Source organism: Setaria italica, chromosome IX (genome assembly GCF_000263155.2).
Source record: "Setaria italica strain Yugu1 chromosome IX, Setaria_italica_v2.0, whole genome shotgun sequence".
Taxonomy (NCBI): Eukaryota; Viridiplantae; Streptophyta; class Magnoliopsida; order Poales; family Poaceae; genus Setaria; species Setaria italica.
Window position 1 is genome coordinate 42,255,559 of NC_028458.1, and position 16,658 is coordinate 42,272,216.

General features: G+C 45.4%; 1 protein-coding gene across 1 annotated transcript; it reads left to right on the top strand.

The window, feature by feature from the left end:
- Positions 1-14,599: 14,599 nt before the first annotated feature.
- LOC101762461 (acyl-[acyl-carrier-protein] desaturase 4, chloroplastic) lies at positions 14,600-16,467 on the top strand. Its single transcript, XM_004986838.3, has 3 exons — positions 14,600-14,749; positions 15,010-15,625; positions 15,697-16,467. Exons 1-3 carry the CDS (start codon positions 14,625-14,627, stop codon positions 16,273-16,275), a joined length of 1,320 nt encoding a protein of 439 aa, XP_004986895.1. The 5' UTR covers positions 14,600-14,624; the 3' UTR covers positions 16,276-16,467.
- Positions 16,468-16,658: the final 191 nt, after the last annotated feature.

Below are 16,658 nucleotides of genomic sequence, written 5' to 3' on the forward strand. Positions count from 1 at the left end.
CAAAGCGGTTAAGGCATATCATTGGCACTGCCGGGTGGCGGGGTCGCCGGGGCTGGGGCGGGGTCGGCCGGCGTAGCGGGGCACCGGGGTTTGGGGCGCGGGGCGGTGGCGACGTGCGGGCTGGGGGCGCGGGGTGCCGGGGCCGGGGCGGCGGCGACGGGCGGGGCAAGAGGCGCCAGGGGTGGCGGGGCCGGCGGGTGGGGCGCCAGGGGCGACGGGCGAGCCAGGGGCGCGGGGTCCCGGGGCCGGGGCGGCGGCGACGGGCGAGGCAAGGGGCACCAGGGGCGGCGGGGCCGACGGGCAGGGCGCCGGGTGGCAAGCGCGGCGGGCGGCGGCGGCGGGCGGGGCACAAGATTGAAGTTTTCGATTTTGGGATAGAACGAAGGGCCGCGGCGGTTCCTGAGAGGACTTAAGTCTGGTTCTTTGCTGAGTGCCCGCGATCTGGCACTCGGCAAAGTCATAAGTTTGCCGAGTGCCGGATATGGGGCACTCGGTAAAGTGAAGTTTTAATTTTTTAAAATTTTTTCAGATAAAATGCACCTTGCCAGGTGGTTTGCCGAGTGCCTCCGATCTGGCACTCGGCAAACCGTTTGGCTTTGCCGAGTGCCAGATCGGAAGCACTCGCAATCCCAAGTTATAATTTTTTTAAAAAAAGAACAGCGCCTGACAGTGGGCTCGTGTACCTACTTTGGGCTCGTGTACCTACTTTGCCAAGTGTCTGGCGAAAACATTCAGCAAAAGGGTATTTTGCCGAGTGTTTTCTCTAGACACTCAGCAAGTACACTGACATTTCATGTACACTTCTTCAATAACGTGTTTTACTGACTTTTTCTAATATACTTGGGAAAATCCATGTTAAATTCACTCAACCATGGTTATATGATTTATCTATTGATATTTTTCTATTATTTCATGTAGTTATAGCTCAAATTAAATTTATATCTATTAAAAATCTATAATTGCTTTTAATCAATAAAAAATATCAAACGGATCCGAAAAATTTCGAAAATTTGACATGAACCAATCTATTTTGTATGTTGCCTATACAAAATGCTTTGAAGTCAAACCCCAATTCAAGTGTCCCTTGGACTCCAAATCTTATTGGATCCTCTCTAACTTCTATGAATCCTTTCAGGAGATGAGTCGGTTGGTAAGCATCATATGTTAGAAATTGGGCGAAACCTTCTTAATTTTTTACCACAGCCTCCACATGTAATATCATGACATTTTGACAAATCTTGTGATTTTCAGACTTCGTTTGGTTTTTTTAGAATTTAACAACTATTCAACCACACGTTCGTGGTTGTGTTTTCTAAAAAAATGTTCAAAATTTCTTTTCATTTCCTGGTTGAACCTCAATCCGGATTCAATAATATGAATATGATTTTTTTCACTGATTTTAACCCATTATTTCAATCACTTGCAGTTAAAATTTGACTTAAATAAATAAATTCCTATTAATGCTATCAATTCATTAAAAATAGCAAACAGACCAATAAATAGACTAACTTTTGAGATGGACTACCAAATGTCGTATGTGGGGAGTAGAAAAAGTGTGGAGGGCAGTGGTGGAAATTTTTTTTTGTCTTTGCCGAGTGCCTCCACAAACACTCAAGTTTGCCGAGTGTCTCGATGGGGCACTCGGCAAACCACTTCTTTGCCGAGTGTCCGAGTCGGGCACTCGGCAAAGTACTAACGGCCGGCCCACTTCCCCTAACGGAGGGCGCATGTGCGAGCCACGTGCTGGCGTTTATCGAGTGTCAAATTTTTGTCGAGTGTCGTGTGTACATTCGACACTCGGCAAAGGTTGTGTTTGCCGAGTGTATAATCTTCGCTGAGTGTCTGCCAGTATACACTCGGCAAAGGTTGTGTTTGCCAAGTGTCCGAAAGAAAGCACTCGGTAAAGAATTTGCACTCGGTAAAATTTCTATTTCCGGTAGTGCATATAGGGATACAATTACTAATTAGGTTGCGCTTCCTCTGCGTGCGCCGTTGGTGGGCTCAAAGATTATCTCATTATTGATTTTATAATCCTGATTTAAAGTTTAGACAGAAAACTAGGATAGCCACCAAGCTGACCTATATATATTCGTTTCATGTATTTTGTAACAACCAAATTGTAATTAATTTGTTGAGCATTGCATCATGAGCATCATTGTTTGCTAGCATAAAAATTTTGTGCTTGTTTGAGTGCATTTACATTTTTACTTGTATTGAATAGATTGGAAATGCATGCCTTGTGAAGAAACATTCTTTTTCCAATAGGACATATCACTGCTTGGGAAAGCGCCTTCAGTACCAGGTCCTAACCCCACTTTAGTACCGGTTATTTATACAACCGGTACTAAATTGGCCTCTATCATGTCGCATGTGGCCGAGGCCAATTATAAACAACTGGTACTAAAAGTCTTTTTTTCTTTTCTATTTCTTTTCTTATTTTCTTTTCTGTTTCTTTATTCTATAGTAGTATTTCGTATTTATTTCCTTTATGTATACTAGTTTTAATACGCTAATATATATAAAGTTGTATTTGATCTATAATATTAAATTTGAGATAATATTATATATATATATATATATATATAGACATCTTGTGCATACACATTAATGAATAATATTACATTGCATCAACACTTGAAGTTCAACATTTTCTTCTGATAAAAGTATTTCTTCTGATGAAAATTGTCGGTGTTGGTTTTAGTTGCCTTAGCACTCTTTTGCGACTGCTTGAACTGCACAAATGAATCCTAGTGATCTCCTAACTTCGGGTGCTTCGTGAAATCTGGTATAAAGCCCTGTAGTCTTTGTTTAGGTTCTTCTTGTACGTCTGAAAAGCAATTGCACCATTCAAAAGACCCAATCTTTCACTTTTTCTACATCTACACCTTCGAATATGAAGTTTTCTTTTATCTGCTCCCATAACATTTCCTTCTCTCCATCAGGGGACCACGTTACAGGGACCTCCAGTATGGGGACCACGCTCTCATCAATTTTAGAAGTTTTCCAATTCTAAAAGGTTATTGGGATGTTATCCCTAACAAGAAATCCAATTTGATTAACCAATTTGATCTTAGCATTCTCTAGAGTAGTTGGTTCACTCTCTTCACTAATTTCCGTGATGATGATACGCCCTTCTAGCTTCTTCTTTGGGCCTCTTTTCCGTTTAGACCTGCTCGATCCAGATGGTTGAAAATGAAAGAACTATCAATTCCCAATAATCTTGATAAGTATAGAATTCAAATGATGTTTACGTATACTAATTGCTATTCTCGCCTTGTTGCCCATCATTGCCTCTCTCGGCAATTGGTTCCTCCTCATTACCATCACCAGACATGTTGAGGTAGATGTCAGTCTGGCTGTGATCGACCTCGTTTGGTTGGATGAAATTATTCCTCTAGCCTCATATCAATTTATTTGACTAATACGAAACATAGCATCCAAAAAATTGTAGCTTATTCTAAAAATAACAAATATGAGCTCTAAATAACACATGCATATAAATGAAAAATTTCTCCATTGTACCTTATTCTAAAAATCACAAATTACTCTACCTCTAAAGCATAAAACTTAGTATACTAACCATGTATCAAGGGAGGATGAAGTTTCTAACCTTTAGAACACTTGAATGAGTGAAATCCCCACGAAATGGTAAAAAAATCCGGTAACACCTCCCCTATTTCGCCATGAATGAATGAATCCCGAGCTGGAGGAAATGGCTCGGGCAGGAGAAAGAAGACGCCTGATTTATAGGAGGGAAGTTAGTATCGGTTGGGGGCTCCAACCGGTACTAAAGGGGGTCACGGGGCGCTCCTAGGGAACTAGCTGTTAGACCGGTACTAATGCTCACATTAGTACTGAGTCAAAAACCAACCGGTACTAAGAGCTAGGACCAATGTTCAGTTTTCCAATAGTGTATGTTCGGTCATAACTTGGTAAAATACTTCTTCCTCAAATATAAATTTAGGTATTTTTTTCCAGATTTTAGGAATCCATCTTGAAGCCAAACAACTCAGTCGAAAATCCAAAAATAGTATTCTGGGAAGAATTTTCATTTTAAATTTACCATAACTTTTCTTCCCAATTCAAGCAAAATGGGTTGCTCTTGATTTCTTGTATCAACATAATTTTCGGAAGCTTGGAAGTTGAAGTTTGGAGTATGTAGCAAAGAGAGAAGTTTATGTACAGAACCGTGGATGTCAAGCGATTTCGTTCCGTGGACTATCCGCCCCTCCCACACGGGCTGTCCGCGAGAAGACCCTGCGTGCGTGTCGCGTGCATAGAGAAGTTGTGCCACGCGCCCTTGCCCGGACCCACCGATCTCCACCTCACCCCTACGCCTCCCCTCTCCCCTGCTACTCCCTCTCACACACAGAAGCCCCTCTTCCTCCCTGTGTCTTCCCCAACCAAGCCATGGAGGAGAAAACACATCCTCCCCACCAAATCCACCACCACCCTCACCAGAGTTTACCAGAGGACCACCGGAGGACGTCATCAACGAGCTTCTTCACCACCTCGTCCACCTCTTCCTCGTCGGAGACCAAGGAGAAGGCCATCCCTAAGTATCTTCTTCCTCTACTTCATCTTCTCCAAGCACATCAAGGATGAACTCGGCCTGATCTACTCCAACTGCCCTACACCAATAAGTGACCCCTTGCTCGTGCTCTACTTGTTTCCGGTGAGCTCCCCTCACTGCTCATCATCTTCCTTTTGCCCTCAATCAATCCCCAAAGCCCATCCAAGGCCTATCACCATTGATGACCTAAAGCTCCAAAGATCCCATGTATGTCAAATCCCCCACCCAAAACGAGTTCCTCATGTCCTTAGGAAGCTATAGAAACAAACGACACCCAAAACCGTGGCCGGAGATGCCGCCGCCGACCTCGCCGGTGAGCCTCGACCAGCACACGGACGGTCCGCGGCCTAAGGGCGGATGGTCTCTGAATCGTGACCCAAAACACTGAGCCTCTGCATGAAAAGCGTCCCCAGAAATTTGTATTGCGGACGGTCCGCTTTCCACCCACGGACTATCTGCGGTTCACCCTAAAATCCACACAGAATCGGTTCATTTTTGCTACTCGACTTGTCTTTGTACAGTGGACGGTCCGCATTTCAATTCTAAAGTTTGCATAGATCCAGCGCATTTCTGGAGATCATCCTGCACTTGACCGGCGGACAGTCCATCCCCCTATGAGCGGATGGTCCGCGGGTACACCGTACCGAACCCTATCAGGCGTTGTTTGTTTGAATGCACAAACATGTGTCATCTTGCATAATTCATATAAAATTGATTATAGCTCTGATTAATGTGAAACAAAATTTTCTGGTTTCATAATGATTTCTGCGACATTTTAAAAATAATTTTTCTCTAAAATAATTAATTAATTATCTGATTTCATTATATGAGTATTTATCTTGTTAATTGCATGGTTAATTCTCTAGTCCAAAAATTGTAAAACCAATTTTGCTAGTTCATTTATGGTATTTATAATCCAATGGAAGTATTTGTTTGCACTATTTGTGTGTATATTGGTAGAGTTTTAGATATGTTTGAACCTGTTGATTAGTAAAATGAATAATAATCTCATATGTGCTTCTAAAATTATGGATCCAAACTTTGTTAGCTTCTTTTAACCTTCAACTACTGTTTAGATCATACACTTACCTAGTTTATGTATGTATGACAGCTTGTTAAATACATGATCAATTATATAGAGATGTTTCTAAAATCATTAATCCAATCTTGTTAGTCACCTAAGGCCATGATATTTTATTTCTACTGTTAGTTTTCATGATATGATTACATAAGGATACAACTTTTAATATATGCTTGTTCTAAAACTAGTTTTCTTGTAAAATACCTGGATGATCAATTGTGCTCATGTGAACTATAAACCCACCCTTGTTAACTGAGGATAAATGTGCTATAGTTTTGTGATTAGAAACCTTCATGATACAACATAGAATAATGATGCTTGCCTCAATTAATAAGTATAACAAGTTTAGCTAACTTCTAATTTAGGAAATAACTTTACTACTCTTAATTAAGATGTGATATGCTAGTTACCCATTAATTCATGAATTGTCTAAGGTTATTATTAACTAGTATTGCTAACTAGCTTGTATGAGCATGCTCAACTATTTAATATTGATAGCAATCGTGAGATAGTTTCATGGTTGATGCTTTAAGTTGTAACAATCTAATTATGTTAGTTCATATGATAACTAAAATTAGCACAACTGATGTTAATAACCTTCTCATACTACAACTTGTCTTAGAATATTATGCACACATGTATGGCTTATTATTTTAGCACCTTCTCTCTATGCTGTGCTTGTGTGCCCTACTTCTAATCTTTGATTGCTTGCTTGAAAACCTCGAACCATGTTAGCCTTTACCTCTCTTGAGCCATTGCATCTCTTATGTATATACATTCATGTCATCTTTTCTAATTCATGCATTCATCTAATCTCGTAGATGATGACGTTCCGGAGTGCCGTGTTCTTGGAGCACCAATCTCAGGCAGGCACCTATGTATCCCACTCTATTTTCTAAATGTGAAATGCTATTATTTATTAATAGTTGTTCATGGGCTTAGCTCTATCTAGACATGCAATGAGTAGAACCTACTAGACATGCCAACTCTTGGAATTAGCTCAACTTATTTAGACATGCCAACTCTTGGAATTAGCTCAACTTATTTAGTGAAAGTATGGATGCTAGAAATCTCGATATAATTGCTTAGCCATGCTTAGTTCTCAGTAGAAGTTGAGGGGTGGCAAGGTCACAACCACTCGCGAGAATTTGAATGTTTGCTTAATTATACTTGAGTAGTTGAGAAAGCATAAAAGATGAACAACATGAATGATGATTCGAGCCTTGAGCAAGTGTGTAGGGCCATGTTGGGATTGGAATCCAAGTGGCATAGGCTTGCTTGAGTTGGTTAAGGTCCGATCGTTATCGCTTTGATACTTGAGCACTATTCCGTACAAACCACATAATTAATATGGGAATGGTAAGCCAAGTAGCATAAGTCGCACCTTACCTTGACCAGATTCGGCGTGGGATGGGATGAGGTGTGATTGGCTATGTCTAGTGCATCTATACATTTTCGGACGTTCGTTCATTGCTGGGTGTGGGTATGTGAACGGTCGGGGGGCATGAATCAACACTTATCCTAGACCAAGGCTACGGTTGTTGGTCTTGCGCCTCGTGCTCCCGGTCAAAGAGCACGCTCTTGTACTTCAACTTTAGCGTAGAGTTCCGTGAAGGTTTTATGGAAGATTGAGCTTATGACTACATGATCACTTTACTACTTATGCAATTGTATTGGTGCTTGATATAGAAAGTAGACGCCATGTCTTTTGCTTATTTACTCGCATTTTTATGGTCTAATGTTAAAATTTGACAAGCCTCATGCATCCACCAAATGTAGTATTATGGTTAAGTCCTGAAAGTACGCAATGTACTTACGGTGCTACCGTTAAGTTGTTTTGTAGGTTTTCTTGTTGTGAGCGATGGCCATATTCATCCCGCCGGAGCTAGCAAAGTGGATGGATGGTGCAGGTCGCTCTAAGCTTGTGCAGGTGGTGTCTTATGGGCAAGGACATCATTGTTGCACCTTGTTACTTATATCTTTCCGCTGCGTTTTAACTCTCAATCTAAGAAAAATATGATAGGATAGCCACATAGACCTAAACTAAATCACTTTAATTGATGAAAATTTTTATGTTCTAGTTCCTTCATATTGTAGTAATAATTTCTGAAATTTTGTAAGATGATCCAGTCTTGTAAACAAGGTTTAAATTTTGCTCTCATATGTATCCTTGTGATGGTTGCTATGATGTAAAAACGGTACGCGGTTGTTTCTGGGCGATGCTCGAGGCACATATCGGGACTGTTGAGATTATTTCGATTAAGTCGGGTCGATCATGGATGATAATCCGATTTAATTGAGATAATTTAGGCGGTTACCTATTTTCCGTCGACGAACAAAGAGACATTTGAGAGTAAGAAAAAAGAGAGGTGGGAGTGGGACTGTAGCGACCTGACCATGCAGCACTGTGCACGCAGGTTAACTTTTGTTGCAGTGCATCGCTACTGTGTGTGTCATGGGCGGCATTCAGTACGTCTGCCAACTCTCTGCTACACCGCTTGAACATGTTGTTGGTCCAAAGCAACCACCCACCGAGTCACCGACGACATGAAGATATATAGCTTCAGTGGCTTCAATTAATGCACACACAGGTAGCTTTTTTTAAAAAAAAAGCGGCACACATATAGCTTCTGTTAAAGAGCCATTCTATAATACAAAAATAGTTATTAGCTCTTTTTATGAACATACCTACACCCTCTACGAGCATTCGGAAGAGACTGGACAGGACGGTGTGTGTCTAAGATCGACAAAATTACTGGAGAACATGCAATCTTTATAAGCAAATTAATTAATTTCGGTGTAGTCTTTAAACGATGCATATCCTCGTCATCGCACTTGCATGCAAGACTTCTGATCCAATGCATGTAAAGCCTGGTCCCTGGTAGTGTACGTCGATGAGCAACCACATAAAGATACCGGCCATCTGGGACTTGTGCTACCCTTCCTAGGCCTTGTTTAGTTGCCAAAGTTTGGAGGTACCAAATTACTGTTACAGCACTGTAGCACACTGTAGCGTTTCGTTTGTATTTGTGAATTATTGTCCAAACATTGACTAATTAGGCTCAAAAGATTCGTCTCGCAAAGTACAACAAAACTGTGCAATTAATTTTTAATTTCGTCTACATTTAGTACTCCATACATGTACTGCAAGTTTGATGTGATGGGGAATCTTCTTTTTGCATAGTGCTAAAGTTGGGAGTTGGGGTGAACTAAATAAGGGCCGCATGGAGTGATCAATGACAGTCATTCATCTACTGGCTGTGGGCCGGCCGGCCGGTGGTCGAGAGTAGGGCACGGCAGCAGTACGTATGCCACCTACTCCCTATGTTCATGAATATAAGTATTTCTAATAATTTTAGAACAAATTAAGCAACAAGGAGAAACTCTGTTCTACCAGTCATTAAATAAGTAAAAACACTTCTAATCATCTTAGTTGTAGCCACCTTTTGAGCTTTTCCATAAAATTAATAGATGACATAATATGCTAAAGGCTTGCGAACTGAGGTTTACGAGCAGCTAGGTGTAACGACCTCGGTTAAAATCCTTCGCGTTAATCTTAATCCGAGTCCCTGATCCCCTGTCTCAGTTTACCAAGTCTAAGTGCTCAACCTCCAGCTCGGTCCCGACCCCCTGTGATCCGACTCTCGTCGTTTTCTCCCAGTTCCGACCCCGCCGACCCCAACCCACCGCCGGATCTTTCTAAGTCCTCCCACAACGCCTCCCTTCAATCTGAGCCGTGGACCACCGAGACTGACCGATGGACCCACGAGATCTTTCTCCCAGATCTCCCGCGACTGGCGCACTCGAGTTGCATGCCCGCTTTAGAGTTCCCTAGCCGCGTGGCTCAACTCCTCCGACGCCCGCCGCTCCGCCTCGTCGCCGGCCACGACCGGATGGATTCTCGCGCCCCCTTCCCCAATCGCAGCGGAAGCTCCTCTGCTACCCTTTCTGCAGCACCTCGCCGCCCGCGTCCATCATCACATCACCAGATCCCGGCTGCAGAGCCCGATGCCGCCCGTCTTTTCTGTCGCCCCTCCACAGTCGCGCCGCCCCGGTCCTCGCTACGCGACGATTCCTCCTCCGCCAACCCAGACCACGGCAGCGACAGCTCCTTTTCCTGCCCTGTCACAGCTCCATCTTGACAATCTGTTGCTCCGCGCTTGCCCGCGCGACCGCAGCCGCCTGTCTTCTCACCTATGCGCCCTCGTTTCTAGCGCCGTTTCCCCGATCACTTCCATCAGATCCACCGCACCACGACGCCCGCCTCCGCCAAATCTCAACCACCGGCAAAACCCGCGCCTCCGCCGCCCTATCATCGGTGCCCAATGACCGCCGGTGTCATCCCCGAAGTCCTGCTCCACCGCCCTCGTCGCTCAATCGCCACCCCGGCAGCGCACTCCATCGCTTCTTCCCCGGCCTTTGCGCCGCTCCCCCCCCTTCTCTCTTCCGCACAGCTATAAAAGGGAATGCTGGAGCCCCGCCGGAGTTCCCCTTCGCCATCGCTGCCCTCCCGCTTGCTCCCTGTTCGTGCTCACAGCGCCACCGCCTAAGTTTGAGGAACTCTCCTCTCCGCTCAAAACACCACTTTCTCCAATCCACCAGCCACTGCTCCCCGTGCTGCACAAGAGCTTGCTTGTGGTCCACAAGAAGCACCACCGCCGTCGGAGTACCCCCGGACATCCTCGCCGCTGTCCCAAGCCTGTTCTTTCCCGACCCCAAGCCTCATCTGTAAGACGAAGGTAAGCTACCGACCCTTTGTTCGCCTCGTCCGACCCCTCCTATCCGCCCGACCCCGGTTCCGTCTCGCCCGACCCTGTCTGTCCGCCGACCTTTCTCCGCCTCGCCCGAGGGCTCGGCTGTATCTTTTTCCTTGAACCGAGGGTGTATGTGTAAAACTTGGGGACTTTTCAGCATTAAGTCTGAGGACCCCTAGCACATCTATTCCTCTAGATTAAGGGTCATATCATAAGTTCCTTCCCATCCGACCCTTATATCTTGATCTCCACCAACTCAAGCGAACCTCCCCACCCTCCTGTAACTTGCCACAAGTTTCTGGGCTCAAACTTGCAAGTGTTGCTGTTGAAATAACCGTCTAAATGCTAACCAATGCATTGCATTCGTGTAGAGCTGCGTCTCGCCGACGGCTTCTACGAGCTGCACCCGGCGCCAGAAGACGAAGGTGTAGCCGAGCTCCTGCCTCCAGAAGCCGAAGCCGCCCAAGCAGAAGAGCAGCTTCCCTCCTCCTTGTTCGAAGGCAAGCCCCGGATGCATGAATCCCCTGTGTTTTACCAAACTTGCGCATGCCTTCTTTAACATGCTTGTGCATTTACGTATAGGAGTTGTTTGGAACCATAGATGCATAACTTAGCTCCCTTGATCTGAACACTAGCTGTTGGACCGAGTAGATGCTTTGCTCAAATAGGAAACGGTAAAAGCCGAGTGATTTCCTATCACTCGCGAGTTGTAGGAGTTGGTTGTTTCCTCTTCTGTTACAACTATAAGGACGATGGACGGGGCAAGGTGTTGGATAACTCTTTGGTGGTTGGCTGATCGCCCCGTCTGTCTATGAAACTTGCTAAGGCCCGACAGTGGTGGTGTTCGTGATCAAGTGCTTGAAAGTACTAATCTCATACCTAGTATGGGATGGGGAAGCCTAGTACCTGATTGAACTAGGGCGTGGCTTATACCCCTGCTGTCCCTGGAACGAGGTTCCCATGGTGCATCATGTGGGTGCAAGTGCGGTCACAGTACGGGAGAGACCGGGACTGTGGAGCATTGCATGCCAAGGGAAGTTTGGACCTGACACGCGCCTGGGAATTGATGGGGACGGCCGACATAGGAAGCGACCCTTGTGGTGTGCGGATGTCGTGAGATTAGGTTCGCCATGCATGGTTAAGAAACTCGAATCGATTCGTCTGCCTCTCACAGTTTGAGATTGCTTGATCGCTATGTCACCCTGAGTAAGAAAGGAATCTGATGATGACATGGTTTGTGATGATATATATATACCTTTGGTTGGTTCTATGGTTGCTTAGAATAGGTTGCAAATTTAGACCGGATAATGAACTCAGAACCGGAGCTAAAACTTGAAAGTAGGGATACACCTAGCGCTTTTGGCAAACAAACCCCTCAGCCAAAAGGTCTTGCATGTCTAGAAGTGGTGGAGTAGCGTACTCCCTGTCGGTTAAGTCTTGTTGAGCTTAGTAGCTCAGCCTTGTTGTGGCTCTTCTTTTTCAGGTGAAGTTGCTGCCTCTGAGCCTTCCTCTGCTGGCACTTGGCCGCCCCAACTCCCTCCGGGTTGGACGGTTGAGTGGGATCCCTCCTCGGACGGCGAGGAGAGGGATCACTGATGTTCCGGTTGGCCTCACCAGGGATGTCCGACCCCGACAAAGTAGCTTCTGCGCGTTGTTTTACCTTCTGTTGTTTTTCTTCTGAACCGTGTAAACTCTGATGTTGTTTTATGGACAAACTAAATGGTTAATTTGTTAACTCAGTGGACTTGTTGTATTCTCTGGAACCGCTCACCTTCGTGTGGGTTTGCTATTCGGTCCTGTTCAAGTGGTTAAATCGGATGAAATCTGACAGCACTTCGTGTTTACTTGGTTAAGGCATGAATGTCGCATATCAGGCGGCCTAATCATGTTCTAATCAAGCAAATTCGAAGTGGATCCGTCACACTAGGCAGCTTAGGCTTGCAGATTCGATACCAAATATCGAAATTTCTCGTCGGTTCCAAACGGGCATCACTGCCAATTTGTTGTTAGAATCGATGATGATATTAAAGAAAAAAAAAATCAAAATGTGTATTTTTGGAGATTTTGAGGCTCACGAATTGCCTTCTTAGTTCTTACTACCTTATCTACATAGCAACTTGTGATTGTCTAATTGATGTTATTTTTTTAACTTAACATGTATGAATTCTGTATTTCATATTTGACACTCTTAAGTGAACACGTTATCAATTGCAAAGTTATATCTCGTCAATCTTTAATGTTGATCTAATTTCCTTCTGAGATCGTTCGATGAGTCTGAGACTTTGTATAGAATATTTATGCATCTAAACAATCTCAAATGAAAAAATAATTAATTATAAATTTTTAGATCTCGATGACCTCTATAAGTCTGACAAAATTTATTTTCATCCAACTCTGCACCTGCGTACTTATCGGATAAAATCCATCAAATGCTCGAATTACGAATAACCATGCATAATTACCATCTCTGCAGCATGTTCCCTCGTACTCTCCTTCGTCCACCTTGGCTTATCAATTGACGGTGGTCCATACACAAGACGTTTTCCCTTCCTCAAAACGTACAAATACGCATTGCGTTCTGTCGCCAGTAATGTCCCGGATCCCAGCGCCGACGGTGGCCAAGAGCTAGACGAAGGATATACGTTAGAGCATGAGTGTGATGCCAATAATAATAATAGAACATTAGGAGATACTCTCTCCGTCCCAAATTATTATTCGTTTTAACTTTTCTAGATACCTCACTTTTAGTATGTATCTAAACATAAATATATTTTCAGGTGCGTGTCAAAAGGTGTAAAACGAATAATAATTTTAGACGAAGCGAGTATATTATCCCATTTAGTGTGTGTTACCGGTGCCTATCGCTAGTAGTACATTTCATCTGGTGTCGCTGTTTTTTTTTTTTGACATTTTGGCAACTACTCCCTCCGTCCCTCCCAAAATATAGCTATGCTTACCAACAATATCTCTAAAAATAATTTATTTTAAATAGAAAAAAGTTACATATTATAATAGTTGGTTTCATGATAAATGTACTAATATTATTTTTACGTTATTAGTCTCTATAATTATTTCTATTTCTCTATTCACAGTCAAATTTGGAAAGACTTGACTTTGAAAAGTTAAAACGTAGCTATATTTTGAGATAGAGGGAGTAGTAATTTCTAGCGTACTAGCATATACTCCCTCCATCCCAAAAAAACAAGTCATTCTATGTTTATCTTAAGTCAAACTTTCTCAACTTGACCAAATTTATAAAGAAAAGTATCAATGTTTATGGCATCAAATAGGTACAATATACAAATATATCTCAAGATAAATTTAATGGCACTTATTTCATATCATAAATATATGTAACAAAATCTTTAGAAATCGCATTTTTAGTTAGGTTTTTTTTTCTATAATCTCGATCAAACTTAAAAAAACGTTTGACATAGAATAATCTAAAATGACTTATTTTTTTGGACGGACGAGTACACGGAGAACACCTATGCGCATGAAAGTTGAAAGTCATGTCTCAAGATAGATGTATATATATAGACATTCGATTTTTCGAGTTTCCCATCAAAATATCTAATCGATCGACCGACAAGGCATCTGTGTCGCTCACATGCGCACCAGTATCTACGCTTAGGGGTGTTTGGATACGAGGTGCTAAACTTTAACAGTGTTATATCAAATGTTCGGATGTGAATTAGGAGAACTAAATATGGGCTAATTATAAAACTAATTGCTAATTATAAAACTAATTGCAGAACCCTGTGCTAATTCGCGAGATGCATCTATTAAATCTAATGAATTCATCATTAGCAAAATGGTTATTGTAGCACCACATTACCAAATCATGGACTAATTAAGTTTAATAGATTCGTCTCGCGAATTACACTCCATTTGTGCAATTAGTTTTGTAATTAGCCCATATTTAATCCAGCCCTTATAATAATATATGCATGCACAGACACCACAGTGTATATTCGCAACATTAATTCATGCGCACTTAATGCATTGGTTGAGTGTGGACGTGGGCTTACTGTTCATCAATCTTGTATCGTCCCATACTCCCATGCCTGTATCTTTTAATTCTTATCTGTATCGTCCTCTATGATGAGTAGTAGACGGCTAGACACCTCGGTTTCGACCTATAAATAGTGTGTGCGTGTGTGCCACGCACGCACGCAGGCATTTGCCAAAGCAGCAGCAGGAGGTGTTGCTGGAAATGGCGGCGCAGGGGCTGACGGCTACGGCGGCGCCGGTGAAGCTCGGCCGCCCCTTCAGCCGGAGCTACTCGAGCTCGCCGGCGAGAGGAGCACCCAGGCTCCTCTCCCCAGCACACTCCAACAGGTATATACCACAAGTGGTGCTGCAAGTGCATGTTGTTTCCTTTACATCCAAACGCTGGAAAAATTCCTCGATCACTAAGTTGCTTAAAATAGTAAAGAACAATAATGAAACCAGAAGAACAAAAACAGAAGGGGCACACTCACCTGTTCATAGTAGTGTGTCTGGAAAGTCAGCTCAGAAGAATGCACGAGTTTTTCTGTGCATGTCTCGACAGAAGAACGTACTGAGTACTGACCATTTCTTGGGCGTGCGGCGCCCAGTGTGCACGCCCTGCGTGCATGCGCGTCCACCTGCAGCAGAGGCGTGGCGGCAGGGAGATTGAGTGCTGCCGCAACCACAGCCACCACCGCTGCTACGCCGCTAGCGCCGGCCGGCGGCGGCGAGGAGATAATGGATCAGTGGCCGCCGGTGCCGCAGGAGCAGGTGGAGGCCATCCGGTCGCTGAACGGGTGGGTGGCGGAGAACATGCTCCCGCTGCTCACGCCCGTGGAGTCCGCGTGGCAGCCGCACGACTACCTGCCCCTGTCCACCGCGGACGGCGGCGGCGCGGAGGCCGAGGCGTTCGAGGCGTTCAAGGAGGGGCTCGCCGAGCTGCGCGCCGGCGCGGCGTGCCTCCCCGACGACGTGCTCGTGTGCCTGGTGGGCAACATGATCACGGAGGAGGCGCTGCCCACGTACCAGAGCATGGGCAACCGCACCGAGGGCCTCTGCGACGAGACGGGCTCCAGCAAGCTGCCCTGGGCCCGGTGGATCCGCGGCTGGACCGCCGAGGAGAACCGCCACGGCGACCTCCTCAACCGCTACCTCTACCTCACCGGCCGCGTCGACATGCGCCAGGTCGAGGTCACCGTCCACCACCTCCTCCGCAACGGCATGGTAATTAATCTTTAATTAATCGGAGATCGAAGTGCAAGCGGTTGGCTAATTAATTGGATTAATGGGTCAAGGAAATGCTGGTTCCCACGAGCCCATACCACAGCCTGATCTACGGCGCGTTCCAGGAGCGCGCCACCTTCATCTCCCACGGCCACACGGCGCGGCTCGCGGCGCAGCACGGCGACCGCGCTCTCGCCAAGATCTGCGGCGTGATCGCCGCCGACGAGAGGCGGCACGAGGCGGGGTACACCATGGCGAGCGCCAGGCTCCTCGAGGTGGACCCGGACGGCATGGTGCGCGCGCTGGCGCACGTCATGCGCGGGAAGGTCACCATGCCGGGGCTGCTCATGTCGGACGGCCGCGAAGGCGGCGGAGACACACTGTTCGCGCGGTTCTCCGCGGTGGCGCAGCGCGCCGGCGTGTACACGGCGAGCGACTACGGCGACCTCGTGGAGCACTTCGTGCGGCGGTGGCGGGTGGCGGACCTCGCGGGCCTCTCCGGCGAGGGCCGCCGCGCGCAGGAGTACGTGTGCGGGCTGGCGCCCAAGATCCGGCGGATGGAGGAGCTGGCGCAGCGGAGGGCGGCCCGCGGGGAGCCCGGCCTGGCCCGGTTCAGCTGGATTTTCGACAGGACCGTCGTGGTGGGCTGAATAATAAGCTTGACGGGTCGCGTTGTAAGCTTTTCCACACGCTTGCTTTGCTTATTATCGAGCTGGAATAAAACGACTACTGGGTTTCATGGTTTAGCCGATTTTTCTCACCGTTTTGACGTGATTGAAGATCATGCTGCCGTTTGTTAGATCCATGACATATGATATTATGACATGTATGTTTTCAGAACACAGAATATATGCAAAACCGCCCGTGCACATTCACACCCTATGAATGACGACGCATCATGTGAAAGGAACAAATATCATTTTAGTAACATTTATCTTGCATGCTTCAGACTCCGCAAGAGTCGGTATGGCGACACATACAGCAGAACTTAGGTTTTAATTAACTCAATGTACAAAACTCATTGACGACCAAC